Source organism: Thamnophis sirtalis, unplaced genomic scaffold (assembly GCF_051295495.1).
Source record: "Thamnophis sirtalis isolate CommonGarterSnake01/CBP01778 unplaced genomic scaffold, rThaSir2_p1.2 scaffold_1, whole genome shotgun sequence".
Classification (NCBI taxonomy): Eukaryota; Metazoa; Chordata; class Lepidosauria; order Squamata; family Natricidae; genus Thamnophis; species Thamnophis sirtalis.
This window is the reverse complement of record NW_028261381.1, coordinates 107,826,770-107,846,533: the sequence shown is the minus strand read 5'-3', so window position 1 is coordinate 107,846,533 and position 19,764 is coordinate 107,826,770. Positions and strand designations below refer to the sequence as shown.

The 19,764-nt window shown below is 38.3% G+C and overlaps 1 protein-coding gene across 11 annotated transcripts in view; it reads right to left on the bottom strand.

The window, feature by feature from the left end:
* The window catches only part of TMEM229B (transmembrane protein 229B), a 56,391-nt gene that overhangs the window by 1,178 nt on the left and 35,449 nt on the right, over positions 1–19,764 (bottom strand). For 4 of the 11 annotated variants that reach the window (XM_087721272.1, XM_087721286.1, XM_087721288.1 and 1 more), the window contains exons 2-3: positions 10,183–10,231; positions 7,738–7,813 (exon numbers count right to left, since the gene is read on the bottom strand). In XM_087721272.1, the coding sequence (XP_087577398.1) occupies positions 7,738–7,813; positions 10,183–10,202 (96 nt within the window). In that variant the 5' untranslated portion in view covers positions 10,203–10,231. Of the gene's footprint in view, positions 1–166; positions 3,289–4,057; positions 5,129–7,737; positions 7,814–10,182; positions 10,232–17,631; positions 17,738–19,764 lie in introns of those variants that run through there. The other 7 variants (XM_087721297.1, XM_087721305.1, XM_087721313.1 and 4 more) reach the window with 5 other exon arrangements.

Below are 19,764 nucleotides of genomic sequence, written 5' to 3'. Positions count from 1 at the left end.
ACACACAGAGAGAAAGCCATTAATCTTACCGGAGCCAGATCTTGATGTACACAATATGTATCATTGCAATAGGTAGCCCAAATGTGTCCAGAGCCTAAAATTGCTGACTAAAGTATAGAATAAAAACTGGAGGCAACTGGCAACAATTAGGAAATGGGAGGAGTACCTGCTTTGGGTTTAAATTTAGAAATGAGCTGTACTTCAGGTCTAAATACTCAAAAGGACTTCTGAGTAATCACTACAGGTACTGTTGCCTTCCTAGAAACAGCATCTTTTTCTGGGCTCCCACAGTAGGTGCGCAACCCTAGAAAAATGTATGGTTTTTTAATTTTTTAAAATTTTTCATTTAAAACAAATACATCATCCTTCTTTACATGCTATAGAAAGTGTATCAGTTTGTTACAAAAAGACTTTCGTGCATCTCTTCCACAGTCAAAAAACATAATTCATATTAACTTAAGTATTTTAACTCAAATATTTATACATGTCACCATCATTATATCTCCATTTTCATTTGACTGTAATTGTTTAAGTGTCCTTCATCATAAAATATACCAAAATTTAATACATAACCACATACTGGCCTTTCAATTACTATTTCTAAAATCCTCCACTAACACTAAATCCTTATGTCCTATTCTAGCTAAACATCCATAATATTTAATAACAAAGTTTTCTAATCCTTCTTTCCAAATCACTGTTTAAAGTTTACATCCAGTTTCCTTATGTTATACCCATATCTATATATACGTTGTTACTCTTATCCCTCCTTTATTTGACTATATCCTGTATCATAACATTTCCTCCCTAATAATCAAAACGTTAATTGTTTCTAAGTTTTTTTTAATTATTATTATTATTAACTTTTATGTATAATCCAAAGGGATTGCTAATCTTCCTTACATGGGTACCATTCAATATTCATATCCAATTATACTCATCATAACACTACACATTGTATAGAAAAATGTATGTTTTAAGGAATCACTAACACTCATACATGTCTGCTCCAGTTCCATAGCCAAATGTTTAATTTACATTTAGAACCAAAATATAATTTAATGCATTGCCAATCTGTACGCAGTTCAGAGACTTTTATCCTCTCTGCGGGATACAGAATAACAGTGTTTGGACTCATACAACACATAAGCCAAAACCAAACAAGCCAGTTTAAGGTGTAACATATTGATTCATCAGACTGCTTAGCCAAGAGATTTGTACAGCTCTAATCCAAATAGAAAGCTTAACAGAGGACTGGAAATGAAAGAAAGACAGGTGAAATACCAAAGAATAGAAAAGTAGCGAAAATGACCTAGGTATCATACATGTTTTAAAACTGTGAGAGGGCAACAAAAATAATAGGTGAGCACAGATATATCAAAATGATAATTTGGCTAGATAATTGAGGTCCATATTTGCTCACCCTTTGCCCTTAAAATACTCCTATTTCCTCTCTCGTGTTTCAAATTCTTATTCCAATATAATGTTTAAGTTGATTTGATATCAAGAATGAGGAGGAAGAATTTGCAACAAGATGACACTGAAAAAACGAAACATAGTACAGGTAGCCCTCAAAGTACAAGCACAACTGTGCCCAACGTATCTGTTGCTAAATGAGACATTTGTTATGTGAGTTTTGCTCCATTTTATGACCTTCCTTGAAACAGTTGTTAAGCAAATCACTGCAGATGTTCAGTTGGAAACCCAGCTAGTTGTTAAGTGAATCTGGCTTCCCCATTGATTTTGCTTGTCAGAATGTTGCCAAAGGTGATCACATGACTCCGGGACACTGCAACCCTCGTAAATATGAGTCAGTTGAGAAGCGTCTGAATTTTGATCATGTGACCATGGGGATGCTGCAACAGTTGTTAAGTGTGAAAAGTGGTCATAAGTCACTTTTTTCAGTACCGTTGTAATTTTTGAATAGTCATTAAATGGACTGTTGTAAGTCAAGGACTATCGGTGAACACTTGGCTCCAGTGATACTGTCTGCCTTGTAGACGGCCTGGTGGAAACATAGAATCTCAACAGTAAAATAGATTTCAAGCAGTTTTGACCAAATTAAATCCCTCCCATCTATGCCTATGTTCATCAGCCACTATCCTCAACTTCAACTCACAATCATATACAAATATATAGATACAGTGCAAAGATTCATTTCAGGTCCAATATACTCAGTGGTGGGATTCAAATTTTTTTACTACTGGTTCTGTGGGCGTGGCTTGGAGGGCATGGCAGGGGAAGGATACTGTAAAATCTTCATTTTCTACCAACTTAGGGGAAAGTTACTGCAAAATCCCCATTTCCTCCCAATTAGCTGGGATTCGGGAAGCAGACAATAGATGGAGGTGGGGACAATCAGAGGTGGTATTTACTGGTTCTCCAAACTACTGAAAATTTCCACTACCAGTTCTCCAGAACTGGTGAGAACCTCTGAATATACTTTGTCCTAAGTGTATTCTTGCTCAAATCAAGACTTTGTATTAACTCCAAAATAAAAATATTTAGCAAACCCTTCAGTAACACTGAAATACATAGTGCTCTGCTATTGATGGAGCAACAGACAAAACTGGAGGGCTGGAAGATAGAACACAAAGAATGATTTCAGGAATTGGGCATGTCTAGACTAATGAAGGACTGGGGTTGATGTGATAGCAGCTTTCAATGTTTGAGGGGCTGTCACAGATAAGATGGGGTCAACCTGTTCTCCAAAGCACCTGAGGGCGGAGCAGGAAGTAACAGATGGACTCCTTGTCCTGACAAAAACCTCTTTTGTTATTTTACTGTGAATTCTGCTCATTCACATCCAGCAAAGTCCTTCAAGGGAGGATTTACAGTCACAGGCCTTATCTGGCTTGGAGAGCTGATAGGCTGATATCTGCAAAAATTGGCAAGGAATCTCAGAGTGTCACAAACCAATTAAGTGAACTAATTGTCTCCTGCAAACCCCACTCCCCTTTCGCTCCTCTTTTATTTCCTCGGGGAGGGGCCAATCATCGTCCACTTGTGGCCTTACTCTCAAGTCAAGCCCTGTTCTTTAGCTGCTCCCTTCGTCTGGCAATTCTGTGCATGCGCACACTAGGAACAGGCTCCAACTGTTCATCTGCCTCACTGATGTCTGACTCTGAAGGCAGCTGATAACTGGCATTGGCTCTTGCCCCCTTTTTGCCTTCAACACAGAGCCCTCATCAGAGCCTTCCCCAGACTCCAGGACTGGCCCATGTTCCTCCCCAACCTTTTCACTGTCCAAATCTGCTGCTAGCTGTGCTGGCCACTGGCAGGCTCCAATACCAACAGGGAAAGGGAATCATATGGGGGTAGAAGACATTCTACGCAGTGAAAAATGCCATATTGTCAATGGTAGCTGGGGTGGTCTTCCAACCCAGCCCTCTAGCTATTGCATCATGCCAACTAACTCCATCTGTCCTTGGGGAGCCAAGGACTATCCCACCATCAATGTGGCTTTTCATCAGGCTGCAGAGCAGAAAGAGAGAGAGCTAAGAGGCAAGGCCATAGCATCAGCATTGCTGAGGGACCAATGGTGTGGACTTCTCCTCTACCTGGACTTTTTTCCATCCCAGTGTCTTTATTAGGATTTTGTAGCAGTGGCTGGGTTCAGGTTTACTGTTTTCTCTCTCTCACTTCTTTTTTTTCTTTTTTGCATCTCTCAGATTGCACATTTCAGAGCGAGGATTTTTTTAAAAATTCATTCTGGAGAACCACTCGGAAAGCTTTTATAGCAAAGCACAGGACTGAAATGTTTTGCCCAAATAGATTTGTGTTTTATGTCAGAAGCCTCTGTGAGAGAAAACAGGGTTTTCCCATCCCCCAGGGAAACCTATCCTTCCAGGAAGATGAGACATAGCAGGGCTGGTGCTGGGAAGAAAGACGACGAATGGAGCCAGGAAGACTAGCTTAATGATCTGCTGAATCAAAATATTCACTTTTGTATTTATTTTTGTCCGTTGCGCTAGGACCTCTTCATTTCACCTCAGGAGAAGAACATTTGTTACCTCTATGGGGCATGCTTACATAGAAAGGCAATGATAGTACCTACTTGGTATCAAAGGGTTCTCCATGTCCGATTAAGACAATGCTGTTGACATTCTGCCTTTGCCTATTCTATAGTAGTAATTAAAACAACAACAACCCCCCCAAAGAGACATTTTCAGGCCAGAAATCCAGCTTTAGGCCTCCTGAATGTGGCACATTATCCCCTGCTCCCTAAGCTGGATCTTGCCCAGCCTTTTTGAAGCTTGTGAAATTGTCATTGATGAAGTCATAAAAGAATTTTGCTGACTTGGGACTGAAGTAGGTAAGAGCATATTTAAAAGTAAGAGTGCAGGAAGCAGTGTTTATATCTTCATGTCCGGCTGTGCCAAAAGGTATAAGTTCTTGGTGACTTTTATGACATTCAGGACAAGCCACAGCATGTTTTATTCTACTCCATCGGTAAGGTTCTTTTTTTTCCTCTGTTCAACAGGCAGCTGCACAAATATTGCAAAACTCTTCTTGAAAATATGCATGGAACAAATGATGTGTATAATACAAAAAATACAAAATATGAACCAAGAGAAAGATGGGGAAAATACCAAAGGCTATGCTAACTGGAACTGTGGGATTAGGTAGCCCAACACATCTAGAGAGTTCCATGTGGAAGAAGGATGTTATAGAATATGCTCAAAATGCTTTTCTACTTACCAAAACTCCACAGCAATATGTAGCTTAAAACAAGATTACAGTAATAGAATATCATCTCTGAAGCAAAATAAAAAAGGCATGGAACCTTCTTTGTAACCAGTGTGAAAGCAAGACTAATGCTGTAAACAGCACAGCCAAATATTGCCTATTCTATTGCCTATTAAACGTTCAGTCAACTGGTGCCAATCCAACCTCCTGCACAAGGCTTTTCACCTAGCACCTGCTACTAAAGTGAGACAGAAGTAACCATGTCTCACAGACAAATCAATTTATACTTTTTGTGTGATGGGATATATCACAGGTCCTTTGCTGAAGAATGCAAATTGCTGAAGGAGGCACTTTAGATATCCTCACTATATATACACCGTATTTTTCGGAGTATAAGATGCACCTTTCTCCCTCATAAAAGAGCGTGGAAATGTTGGTGTGTCTTTTGGCCTCCCGAAACCCCACCCCCACATCCCATTTTTGCAAAAGAAATGGGCCATTTTTTGCAAAAAAGGAGGCAGTTTCGCCTTCCCCCAACCCCCGGAAGTACTCTTCAGGCTTCAGCAGGGCTGGGAAAAGGCAAAAATGCCCCCATAGGAAACCCGGAATAGTATAAACAGAAGAGAATATGTTTGTAGATTTATCTGTATAGCAAGTTAACCTTTCTCTTTAATTAGGATTCTTTCTTGCTTATTAGGGTTCTCTTCCCTGGCAGCGTCTTGCATCGCTTTTACCTCTCCCGCACCTTCCATTCAATCATGTCTGAAAAAGTCCTTGCAGGTTTCTTGACAAGATTCTTCCTAGAGGTGAGAGAAAGTGACTAGGCCAAGGTCCAGTTGGTTTCATGCCTAAGGTGGGACTAGAACTCACAGTCTCCTGGTTTCTAGCCTGATTCCTTAATCACTTCACCAGACTGACTAGCCATTGTCGAATCTTCCATTTCTCAGTGAAGTAAGTCAAGAAACTATCTTCTCCGTTCTTGGTCCCATCCCAGCCCCCTCTCCACACTTTAAATAAGCAACTAGGGCACTAGGTACAGCTTGCTTTGACTGAGGTCACTGTCAGTTGTGAAATTCATTTTTTTTTTACTACCGGTTCTGTGGGTGTGGCTTGATGGGCGTGGCAAGGGAAGGATACTGCAAAACCTCCATTCTCACCACACTCTGGGGCCAGCCAGAGGCGGTATTTGCAAGTTCTCTGAACTACTCAAAATTTCCGCTACTGGTTCTCCAGAACCTGCTGAATTTCACCCCGGGTCACTGCTCTTTTCTACTAGCACTTCCTGGAAAACATTTGGACGTGCCAAGACCCTACCTGGTGTAGCATCTCCTTTCCCTTATCTGACATTTCTAATCCCACCAATAAAAGGCTGAGTGTTGAACATGTGGATGGGCAGAAGGCAACCTCTCATCTTTTATCAACTTCGGATTGAAGATTAGAGGATTTTCTCTCTAGAGAGACTCAGTGAATGCTTGGCAAGGAAAAATAGGTCATTTCTGTGGGAGGAGACTCAGAAATATTGCTTTATATCCCTTTTTTACTTTAAAAAAATCTACCTAGGGATGGGTTTCAGGGACAGGCTTTCTTGTCGGGGATAGGCATGGCTGGCTAGGGAATTCTGAGAGTTGAAGTCCACACATCTTCAAACTGCCAAGATTTAGAAATGCTAGTTTATTGATGTAGCTGGAAGGGCAGGAGGGAAGGGGGGTGGGAATGAAAGTCAGATTTAGATAGGTCACAGGGTGACAGAGGAAAAGCTGTAGAGTTCTTAGAATATATCTAGAGTGCTTCCCTAACAATAAGAATTGTTTGGATGTTTATTTGAGCCATTACTCTGCTTGCAAGAATATTTAGTTCATTGCTGTGCCTTTGATGGAGTTTCTAAGGGAGATGATCTGATAGCTAGCTACCTCTCTGAAACACTTTTCCTAGATAACATCTGGCCTGCTGTGAAATAGGGAGAAAACTTTGGCTTTCGCCTCAACGAGCCTCCCAGCTCTGCTTTATGACTGTTTCCATCTAGTCTAACAAAGGCACATAGCAAAAAAAGAAAGCTTTTTCCCTTACTATTTTTAAAATGAGATTTGGACAAGAGTAACACATAAGTATCACTTTCCACAATTCATTTGCAGCATTATCATTCAGCTTACATGATATAATTAAGATGCAATCCAAACCCCACATAAATCGTAGCACGCAACTCCCCCACCAGTTTAATATGGCTATGCGCTTAGATCTTAGTCTCAGGCAGAAAGTGAAAATTCTTACAGCGAAGGTTTCTAATCTATTTGAAACTGCTTCAATAACTCTGCTTTATTTGAACTGTAAAGATCAGGTTTGAGAAAACCTAGTGAGCTGTTTCCAGCTTGGAGTTTATTTTAAATTAGGACCTTTAAAGTAATATCTACAGACCTCAGTATGTCCACAGACTTTTCCCTTGTCCACATTCCTTGTCCCATAACCTTCTTTTCAAGACCATTTTGTTTTCTTTTTAAAGAAGAACAAAATTGCAATGGATAAGCATTCTCATTATTTCAAAGAATGCCCCATATGTGTGTTTACAGGCGTTGTTGGAAAATAAAAAATGGTGGATAGCATCAATCCACCATTTTGTTTGGGAAGGTTTGTCCCCTTCAAAGCTAAGTTGAAAATACAAAAATCACCTTGGAGTTGATGAGACTCGTGATGAGATGTATCCTCACCAATTTGCCTTTTAGTAAATGAGCATTTTCTAATTGCCTAATTTCTCTAGAATTACATGTTCTCAACAGGACAAATATGCCCATAATGATTAAAAAGGTTAGATCCATCTTATACCCCTTTGATCTAGCTTTCAGCTTTTCTTTTTCTTTCTTTAAATTATCTGACCTACATTAACCTTTAGTTTTAAGCTGTCAGTCAGTCAGTCCCTGTCAAACTGCCAAGCCATCCTGCATAAGAGGATATATAGGATAAAAACAAATTATAAAAGAAGATCAAATGAGTCAAATGATTAAGCAAAGACAAGACAGGATCAATGTCCAAGTTTCACCGTCATCAGCCAATTACCATTTTGCTGGGTTTCTCCCGTTCATTGAACCACATGGCTGTTTCATTTTGTTTGAAGTTTACTAAAGAAAGAAGACTGTGGGAAATAAAAAGTTGTAACTCAAACATAAGGATAGCACATTCAGTAACAGAGGAAGTAACTGATTATATAATGTAATGTGAAAATGACCTTGCAGGGTGGGGAGAAGAGATGCTGCCTAGGGAATAATCAGAGGACGTAAATCACCCAAAGTAACCCTATGTGAGTTGGACAGCCATATAAATGTATTTTATAAATTAACAACTAATTAAAATAAAAGTGGGAAGGGCCCACCACTTAGTAATACACATAAAAAGAAACTTAGAAAGAATTTGCTCTAACTTATCAGGCAGTAAAAGAAATAGTGGGAGATCTGTACTATCAGACTTGAAAGTTGCTGATAATGTGGTCTTTCAATAAAGTGGAATTAACTCATCTTGTCGTGTTTCCTGTCTGGTCTACTTGGGAGGCTGACAGATTGTAAGAGACACAAAAAAGACAATATGTATGGAGAAATCTAGAAGTTGGACAGTTACACCCAGAACTTTCTCGTTAATCAAAACTATTGGAGTACATTTCAGAAAAGAGACAGTGAAGAAATGACCATTTTAAAACTAATTAATATTAACATTACAGAAACGCTAGCACTATGTACTTTAAGATAAGGATCAATTTCATTGTATTGGCAGACAAATACCTTGGCTAAATAACATAGCCAAGATATTTGTCTGCCAAATCATATGGGCCAAGATGCTTGTAAGAACAGCTCTTCTATCTACTAAACTATCTACTTACTCCTATAAGGCAGTGCTTACTCCTATAAGGCAGTGGCCCCCAAGCTTTTGGACACCTGTGATCAATTCCGTGAAGAAAGGTTTTTCCATGAATTGGGTGGGGGGAGATGTGGTTTTGCATGCCACCTGCACCCAAAGATGGAATTTCGCTTGTTTGCATGGCCTGGTTGCTGGCATGCTGTGAACCGGTGTCAGTCCATGGACTGGGGGTTGGGGACCTCTGCTGTAAGGTATCTTTTCACTGAGTGTATATCTTATCTGGAGATGTGAGAGAGAATCTTCACATCCTAATTGAGGTCTAATTGAGGACTTTCTTCATGCTGGCACCAAGGCTGGTACCAAAAGTGGTTTCGTTCAAGGTGAGGCCTGACAAGTTCTGGAGTCTTACTTAATGTAGCTTGAACTTTTTATACTCCCTCCCCCCCTTCAGTTAGGCATAAAGATAGATATGTGGTTTTTCTGTGTCCATTAGTGAATGACTTCGTAAGACCATCATGGGTGTGGTTCTCTTGCCAGCCAACAGACTTTCTCAATACTGTATGTGTCCTTAGCAGAATCGGTTCTCATGAGAAACAGATGCAATACATCACATAGATTCCCGCCAACCTCTCCCTTTCCCGAAGATTTAAAAAAAAAACAGTTTTGTCTCTTTTAAAATGAGCTATATGCTTTTGGAAAGACGCTGGAAAATAAGTGGGCTGTGCCATCTCATACATGTCCAGGAATCTATGGAAAAGTTCAGATAAATAGAAAAGCAGGAGGGAAGAGGGCATTTATTAAATGAATATTTTATTTCGGTAGAAATAGTTAGCACATCTAATGAGGAATTTATATTGAGTTTTTGATCTGCTTAAATCTAAGATTCATTAACCCTGTCTAAAAGTTATGAAGGTATATTTTAAGGTTAGCCTTGAATCCTATTATAGCATGGATCTAAATATTTCCGGTGCCTTTGTGTCAGTGTTGAGACCTAGTGACTGCCTGAACAGATCCCTGGAGTTTTCTTGGCAATATTTCACAGTAACTGCCTGCCTCTTTACTGGGACTGTGGGATGGATAAATCCTATTAGTAGCAGTTGTCTACCAATTTGTGGTCTATTCAGAGTATTTTGTTGCCTGTTGCATTTTCTTTTTTAATCAGTGTGCTCTTCCCACATAACCTGAATGGTTGTGTGATTTCTCTTCTTCAAAATTGAATATTTGCATTTCAAAATGTAAAGAATTACATTTATATTTCCTGTTTTAAAAAATAACATTAGATTTCATGTGTTTCTTGTGGTATTGATCTATCTCTTGAAAGAGGTGGCCATGAAGAGAAGAGTTTATTCCTCTAGCCACACATCTTGTTGCTGTTTGACTAGGAGGTGGCCCATTAATTATTTCACTTTTTGTTTTATCTTTCACCAGAAATGAAAGCCCTCTTTCTTGGAAACATTGGTGGCTATTGGAAGGCAACCGTAGGGTAGGTAAGCAGAAGCTACCTACCAGTAGGTACTACTCCAAAGCAGGAGACAGGATCAGAGTATAAAGATAATAAAACATATAAAAAAAATCTTGAAAATGCAGCGCATGACCTTTTGGTAGCTCAAATGTCACACAAATAATTGTTACATTAGCAATTTCACAGCTCACCTGCCGAGATTCCTCCACATACATGGGCATGTCTGGCCACAAACAATTCCTAAAAAATAAAATTAAAAAGTGAAGTAAGATCCTGGGGAAAGTAAATAAATCTCTAAATGCTCATATCAAAATGAGCTGTAAACAAACCTCTTGGGAGCATCCAGGACACACCAAGGAATTGGATCAATTTAAAACTGCTGCCAGCACAAAAATTAGCTCTTCCACTATCTGTGGATTGTACTGTATGTCATAAAAGGCCACTTAGTGTTCCTTGTTTAGTACAAGCTTTTGACTTTAGTAGCTGGGAGTACACTAAGAGAGACAATGTGACTTATCTCTTCCCATATAAAGGTAATGGCTTTTCAAGCTCACCTTTTAAAAGCAGCCACTGGTAGGATGGTTATTCCAGTATCAAATAACTGTCTTAAATTAGCTAGGTTACCAGATGTGGACCTGGAAAACCTTTTATTTATATTTAAAATATATACATTTACTTATAATATAAAGTGGAAAAAAGTAAGGAAATCAAAGAGAAAGCTAATGGTTTGAGCAAGTGGATAAAAGTAGAAGAAAATTTGAAATGAAAAAAGTTACAGAGAAGCAGCTTCCAATTTTTTTATAAGTACAATTAAAAATTACCTCTTACTCCATGGTTACAACCTAACGCTCTTTTTTTCTATAAACTTTCCCAGAGGCGGGTTGCTCCAATGTTGGGCCCAGATCAGGTAAACTGGTAGTAGCAGCAGTAGGAGACTCCACCCACCCACCCGGACACTTCTGTGCATGCACAGAAGCATCACGCACGCCTGAGCGCATGAGAGTGCACAGACACAAGAGCACAGGAGCGAACCAGTAGTAAAAAATGTGAAAACCCACCACTGAACTTTCCTTTCTAATCATTAAAACCATAAAACATAACTTCACTTTTTCTGACTCAAGCAAAAGTCTGTAACGGGTTTCCATTCAACAAGAAAAATAAATATTGTCTTTTCTCTGATCAAAGAAGTCAATTTAGCCATCTCAACAACTTTTATTGTCTTCACCAACCATTCTTCCAGTGTGGGTACTGCCAAATCTTTCCATCTTGTGCATATAATAATCTTGCTTAAATTATCATGCGCAAAAACAAAATAACTTTTTTACAACTGTTTTCCTATCAATCCCAAAATTAATTGTATGTTAGTCTTTGAAATGCTCTGAAGCAGTGTATGTATTTGAATCCAGAATTTTCTAACATTTTACATATCCACAAAACATACTCTGCTGATATATGGGTACTCCTCAACGTCCAACCATAATGGAGTCTGATCATTATGGTTGTATGTTGTAATGGTCATAAAAAGGGTTGGCCAATTTTACGAGCCTTTTTATGGCAAAGATTAATTGAACGTGGTGGTCATAAAGTGGCTGCAGCAGTCATTAAGTGAACACAATGGTCATTAAGTGAACCATGTGAACACTATGGGCATGGTTTAGCGGAAAATAAGTGCAAGTTTTTGGTAAAACGGATGTAAAACGTAGTCACATGACTGCAGGATGCTGCAAATAGCCATAAATGTGACCATGTTGCTGAGTGTCTGAAGTTCGGTCACATGATTGCGGGGGGACAACAATCATCAGTACCTTCGATCTAGGTCATAATTACTCTTTTTGAGGTCAGTCATAACTTTGAATTGTTGTTAAACGTTGAGGACTACCTGTATACCCATAGTGTATCCATTTATAAAAATTATCTTTAAGATTATAGCACAGTGTTTCAATTCTTTCAGCCGCATATTTTTCCACTGTTCCATCTGTATCCTGTATTATAACCAAAAACTTTAGCCCATTTTATTATCCATTCTTTCACTTGTTTTTCTTCAATTTTTAATAAGAGTTTGTGCATTTTATCAACTGCACGTTCATTATTTGTACCCAATTCTATTTGAAACTCAGTCATACAATGTTAAAAACCACACATTATTTTGTCTCTGCTACTAATTCTTCTCTTAATTTTATTTTACATTCCCCTTGACAAAATCTTAGTATCCTAATAAGTTGTGAAAACTGTGGACAAAAAGAGCTCCATTAATATGGTTGCAAGAGAGATGAATCTAAGGAGGGTGCTCTGAACAAACCAAGAATTTTTACATAGTAAAAATAGCTCAATAGTAGTTACTAAGCAGTTACTAAATACTTACTAAGATTTAGTAAGGTTTGTTGAGCTATTATTATCCTCAACCTACGACATTTGCTGAATGCATGTTAGTCAAGAGCCTACTGACCAATCCCTGCTTTCTCTTTCCTCCTGCCTTTTTGAGAATATCTACCTGTCTCTCTCTCTCTCATATTCTCTGTCTCTGTCTCTGTCTCTCTCTCTATCTATCTATGTGTGCACGCACACACACACAGGTGGGTTCCGGCAGGCAGTACTGCCGGTTCGCTCAGGTGTGCGCATGTGCAGTGTAATTAAAATTGTTCTGTGCATGTGCAGAACTGAAAAACATGATGGCACCAGCACTGCTGGCGCCCGAGGAACTGGTTCAGGAGCAGTTGGTTTGCTGCTGATTCCAGTGACTCAGGCCGGCAAATCACTACCTGAACAGGTCCGAACCAGTAGGAACCCACCACTGCACGCACACACATACCCGCATACGCACACAAAGATACACACACGCACACACGCACACATTCACACATACACGCACACATTTCTGATTTGATTCCATTTAAAAAAAATAAAACCACATGCATCAACCATGACTGATGGTGTCCAGAAGGGATGGTGCCTATTCTCTGAAACTGCAGACCACATCGTTTTTCAGTAGCATCTATGTCTCTCCTAATTACAAGACAAAAAAGTAACAAGAGCAAATCCACTTAGTAGACTGCTTTGTGAAATGTGACCTTGACTTTCATCCTAGCTTTTGAATCTTATTGTAGACTGGCTCTCCGCTAGATAATATGACATGTGATATGGCATCTTAAGAGTAGGGCACATTTAACACCACTAACTCTCCCAATAAAACATACATCGTTGGAGTGAATTTAATTTAACCATGTTCCTGATCAAATTATTTCTGCATTTATCATATATAAGAAGAAGGAGCAATAGATATAGCTGCAGTCATACTATGAAATACAATTGTGCTATGTTAAATATAATTAAACTTACATTGCCAGGCTGAAGTGACTGATGATCAGTTATGGTGGATGTCTTATCTGTGCCTACTCCAAGAAAATGCCCTTCAATGTTATTCTGAATTAATTTTAAACGGCTCTATGGCTGGTCTTACTTAATTCATTTCAGTGAGTTTTGAATGCAACTTATGTGCAGGCAGAATGAATATATATATATATATATAAGATTTTTACAACCCCTGGTAAGCCCCAATTATGGGAGGAAGCTAACTGCTTCCATCATCTGTCATTCGGCTCGTCACAAGAGTCCATCACGACAGAAACCCAATATTTTTACTGTTGCCTTTGTTATATTTGTGTTTTTTTATATATTTGTGCTGATAAATAAATAAAGGGAGACTAGTATAGATCTATTTCAAGCTATTTAGCTCTCATCAGCTAGCCATACCCTTACTGGGATTTGAACCTGGGCTATATTGCATACTAGGCATACTAGGCAGATATATATATATATATATATATATATATATATATATATATATATATATATATATATATATATATATATATATATATATATATATATATATATATATATATATATATATATATATATATATAATATTATATTATATTATATTATATATATATATATATATATTATATATATATATATATATATATATATATATATATACATATACATACATACATACATGTATGTATGTATGTATGTATGTATGTATGTATGATGTATGTATGTATGTATGTTATATTTATGCTGATAAATAAGGGGTTGTGACTTTAAATATATATATGTATGTATGTATGATGTATGTATGTATGTATGTTATATTTATGCTGATAAATAAGGGGTTGTGACTTTATATATATATATATATATATAAAGTCACAACCCCTTATTTATCAGCATAAATATAACATACATACATACATACATCATACATACATACATATATATATTTAAAGTCACAACCCCTTATTTATCAGCATAAATATAACATACATACATACATACATCATACATACATACATACATACATGTATATATATATATATATATATATATATATATATATATATATATATATATATATATATATATATATATATATATATATATATATATATAGTGTCACAACCCCTGGTATGCCCCAATTATGGGAGGAAGCTAACTGCTTCCATTATCTGTCTAGTGGCTCGTCACAAGAGTCCATCACGACAGAAACCCAATATTTTTACTGTTGCCTTTGTTACATTTGTTGTATTTGTGCTGATAAATAAATAAAGGGAGACTAGTATAGATCTATTTCAAGCTATTTAGCTCTCATCAGCTAGCCATACCCTTACTGGGAGCACAGGTTCAAATCCCAGTAAGGGTATGGCTAGCTGATGGCTACACATACACATACACATACACATACACATACATATACAATGCCCAGTTGATTACCAGTAACCTCCTGTTGCTCCTTACAACAAACTACAAGTAAGGGGAAAGACTATCAGTGTAGTTTTCCAATGTCTTCTTATGCTTCAGAAATTAAAATAAAGTGCAAAAAAATAATAATTTGAATTAGTCTTACAGTAGGAAGGGAGTAGTTTTCAAGCTTGGGAGTCTCCTCCCTCCTGAGCCTAGCAGCAACTGCTTTCTACACTTAATCAGACTTGTAGAAAATGGAACAAAAACTAGATATTTGCAATTGTAATCCAGCATCTCTTTCTCCTTTCATTTCATTAAAACAACATTGAACATTACAATTGCAAAATTACTGTTTCTGGGTTGGTTTGGCTTTAAAATGTTTTATGGGTAGGTGGAATGGCTTTTGCCTTTGTTTTTTTTAGGACACAGTCAATTCCAACTTATTCCAAGGACTTTGTATATTACCTAGGAAATAGGTTAGCAATAGCTAGACTACTTTTGCTGCCAAAGCCAATATTTGGAAGACATCTGCATTCCTGCACTAGTGGAACTATACCATAGCTTGTGTCTTCAATAAAAGGAAACAAAGGAATAAAATCTTATAAAAATACTTACAATTATTAACAAATTCAAATAGAATGTAGTACTGTCAAATGGCTCACATTTTAGTAGCTAATGTCACAGTAAGAACGGGTTACCTTCAGAACTATGGATGTCAGAAGAATACAAGATATTCCATATAGTGAAATGTAAAGCAACTGCCTTGATTCCTCTTATGTTCATCCTCTTCCCCTTGTTGAAAGAATCACATTTGCTTTCAACTCAAAACTGATTGACTATTTTTTTTTAATTTAGCATTTTTTAAAAAATACTATCATTATAATACACACACATACACACACGTGTGTGTGTGTGTGTGTGTGTGTGTTCCAGTATAACTCTGGAACGCCTTGAGCAATTGAAACCAAACTTGGTACATACATGACTTACCCTCTGGAGAAAAATATTATGGGGGTAAGACAGCCCTAAAACCACTTGGTATATGAGTTCTGTTAAGATACAGCCTGTTTTGCCTTAAAATGATTTCTACTGTACTGCCGTAAAATGGCTTCTACTGTGCAGCGCAGTTGCCATGGTAACGGCTTCACAGTCCTCCACAAGGGGGCTCCCTCTGGTAAGGGGGAAAAGCCAACATTAGATATTACCTTTGGTTGGGACATTTTCCCCCTATAAATAAATACCCGGGTTATCGGCTAGTACTTTATGAAATCAAGATAAGCTGTTTGAAATGTTCATATGATTCTGCAAATTTACATTGTCTCTCTGAGCAATCAGTATATTAGAAATTAGGAATGGAACAAACGTTTATTAGTGTTCTCAATGTTATTTGTCTATGAATTGTTTATTAGATAATTCACATTTTATTGGATAATAAAAATAAAAATAGTCTGTCCGTTCATTATTTGTTTTTTTATGCCAGCTAAAACTAGGAAAATGAGTACACCCAAACTGCATTTGATAATAAAATGCAACCGCATATAGCTTTTAGTCAACAGACAGCAAAATCCAGTTGCATTTGATTATTGGATATATTTTTAAAATGTTTATAGAAATCTGATTACTCTTCTGCTATTTTTGGAATTTCTAAAAGGAAGATAATGAGTAAAAGAATGAGGAAGACCATAGCTCAGTGTCTTATGCTTTGCATGCAAAAGGTCCCAGTTCAATCCCTGGTATTTCCAGAATTAGAAAATCCTTTTGGCAGAAAATCTGCAAAGTTGTTGACTATTACCAGAACTTTATGCATTACATCAATACTTGGGGTAAGGCAATAATAATCTTTGAATGATAATTTGATGCTGCAAATTATTCATGTACTAGACAAGAAGGAACATTTCAGAAAAGAACCTCTTCGTGAAAGAGACTGTGAGTGGGCTATTTTTCCTAGCAATTGCCGTATTTTCTCAGGGACCACAAGGGTGGAGTCAGAGTAAAAAATGATCAAAACACCAATTTCCTTTGACACCCCAGCTACAAGAAAAGGATATGCAAGACTCACTAGAGGTTCAAACTTGTACAGAAGACTAGAATTAAACTGAGGATCACATGAAATTATGTGAGGACTACAAAATCCCCACATAGGATAAATATATGCATATATTACACATTCATTCATTCATTGCAATAATTGTATGGCCACACATATTAGAAGCGCAGCTCTTAGAATTGTACCAGTGGTGAGATTAATTTTTATTACTGGTTCTGTGGGCGTAGCTTTGTGGGCATAGCAGGGGAAGGTTACTGCAAAATCCCCATTCCCTCCCCACCCCACTAACCTGCTTTCCAGTTCTGTTCTCCTGTTCAGGGCAACAAAAAAAGATCAGCTGGAAAGCAGCAGAGGCGGGCCCAGCCTATTTGCCAATTCTCCAAACTACTTAAAATTTCCGTTACCGGTTCTCCAGAACTGTCTGAATACCACCTCTGGATTCAGAGGTGGGTTCCTACCAGTTCACACCTATTCGGTAGAACCGGTTCGTCAAATCTACCGAACCGGTTAGAAGAGGTTCCACCAGTGGACCTGGAAAGCAGGCCACACCTACAGAAGAGGTTCCAAAAATTTTTGAAACCCAGCACTGTCTGGATTGTACATCTGGTGAGCACCCATTTGATTTGAAGATGGGCAGCTACGCAAATGTTTTAAATGTAATAAAAATAATGAAAGAATCAAAGAAATAAACTCTAAGTGATTCACAACAGGTATATGAACCCAAACATAATAAAACAATGAAAGAAAGAAAAATCTTGCACCTAAAATAAAAGCAGAAACAAAAATCTGATAGCACATCTATCTTTTTCGATGCAACCTACACCTTATCTTTCAGCTCTGATTTTACCTTATTCCAGTGCTTGGGAGAAGACCAAATCTGTCTATCCAATCATCTCATGGAGACTTGTTAAGATGGTAGTGATCATTCTCCTCTGGATCAAAATGACCCCAGCAAAGGGTTGACTCCGAGACTATTTGAGAGAAGCCCCATTATTTCCATTGTGGCCATGAACTTCTGATCCTACCTAGATTGCAGTCATGAGACTGAAGTCACTCGACAGCAGGCCATAAAAGAATGCAACAATCTGGTGATAAGATCCAATAATCTTACCAATGGATTGTACTTTATCAATCAACTCAAAATAGATAGCTAGGCAATTCCAAGTTTGGGCTATAAACTTTCTGATAACAGCTGATAATCAAATGAGTAATCAGCCAGAGCACTATGATTTGCCTTGAAATCTGAGTCATCAGCAGGAGAAAAGCAGAGTAGGAGATTACTTGCAAAAGTCCAGGGTTCAAGCATTACAGAACTCCACAAGCCTGCCCAAATGTCAAGTTGAAGGTCCAGATGCAAGGCAAGAAGCAAGAGAGTCACACAGATCTGAAGTTAGAGAGTTGTTTCCGGTAGAGGAACAAAAACCTGAGGATTTCTCTATGTAGTTTAAGATGCCGTGTTGCCTATTAAGACGTATTGCGTTTCCATCTTTTCAGCGAGACATGCTGAGAACTTTTGCTCAGCCCTTCATAGCTGATGGTTTGGGCTAGGATGCCCTGATAGAGGATCAGATCCATGCTTATTAGAATAAGATTTCTCAGGTTCAATGTCTCCTGCAGTGGCTGCTGATGTCTGATTGCCTTCTGACTCTTCAGGTTGTTCCTCTCTCCGGTGTATTTCTCCAGCCTCTAACTCACAAAATTCAGACAAGGCCATTATAGTAAAATGTCTTTCAAAATCATTATTCTCTCTCCCCCTGGGACTTGAAGTTGAGGTTGCTAAAAGATGTAAAACCCACTGGAGGAAAATCTCCAAGTGGGTAACATCACTACCATCATCCAGCCAGGTCTAGATGAAACCTGATACCTACTAGGTCTATTTGCTCATCTACAATCAAGTCATGAGTGACTGAGGGCTTATTAGCAATAGCACTTAGAATTATATACCACCCCATACAGCTGTACAACACTCTCTGGATGGTTTACAATGTCAATATATTACCTCCAATGATCTGGGTCTTCATTTTACTGATCTTGGAAGGATGGAAGGCTCAAGTCAACTTTTGAGCCCGATCAGGATTGAACTCCAGGATGTGGCCAGAGTTTGCCCACAAACTTGCATTCTCACCACTGTGCCACCATGGGCTTTTTTAAGAAATAGCCTTGATGTTTATAATCAGCAACTCAAGATCAGAGTTATCAATGACTCAGCCACCAATACCCAAGCTGGGACAGCTAGACCAGAAGTGGAAATACACTTCTAGCACATTTAGAGTCCCTTTTTTGTATCTAACTTTTTCCCTTTTGTAATCCACATCCCTCTGAATACTGTTGGTCAATGGCTCTGAGTAGCTATCACAGGGGGATTTAGCTGAAGCACAGCTGCAATGGGACAGCCCTGGAGCTTCAGGTAAGGAAAGCACACAGCTGCAGCCGGTCAGTGATGAGGAACTGCCTTCTGCACCTAATCCCAGAACATGTAGAACACAGAAAAGGCAGGAGCAGAGGGGGGTCAACCTGATTACTCGTGAGGAGGCAGCCTTGTCCCTCTTGACGGGCTGCATGTGAACCTCGCTATTTAGCACAGCAGATGGATGGAGGCAATGCTGGGAACAATGTGTTCATTTTCCACCTGTCTGTTTCCTGGTTGTTGTGATCCCTGCCCTGAATTGACTGGGATTGTGCCTTGTGAACTCTGGATGTTTCTTGTCTTGTGAATCCTCTTGTGTTGTAGATTTCATTTTGCCTAGTGGGTTTATCTTGTTTGGGAAACTTTTAAATGCCATGTGGACTAGCCTTGGTCTGCTTTTGGCTGAACTTAATTGGGACAGTTCTGGGGTTTGGGGGAAGGAAATAGGTGGAGAATATTAATAAACCACTAAACCACTGCTGTGTGTGAGAGAGAGTGGGACAGCACAGATTAACCTATGATTCAGCTGTAAATTTTTATCTAGAAACTGAAACCTCTTAAGAATATAGTAGC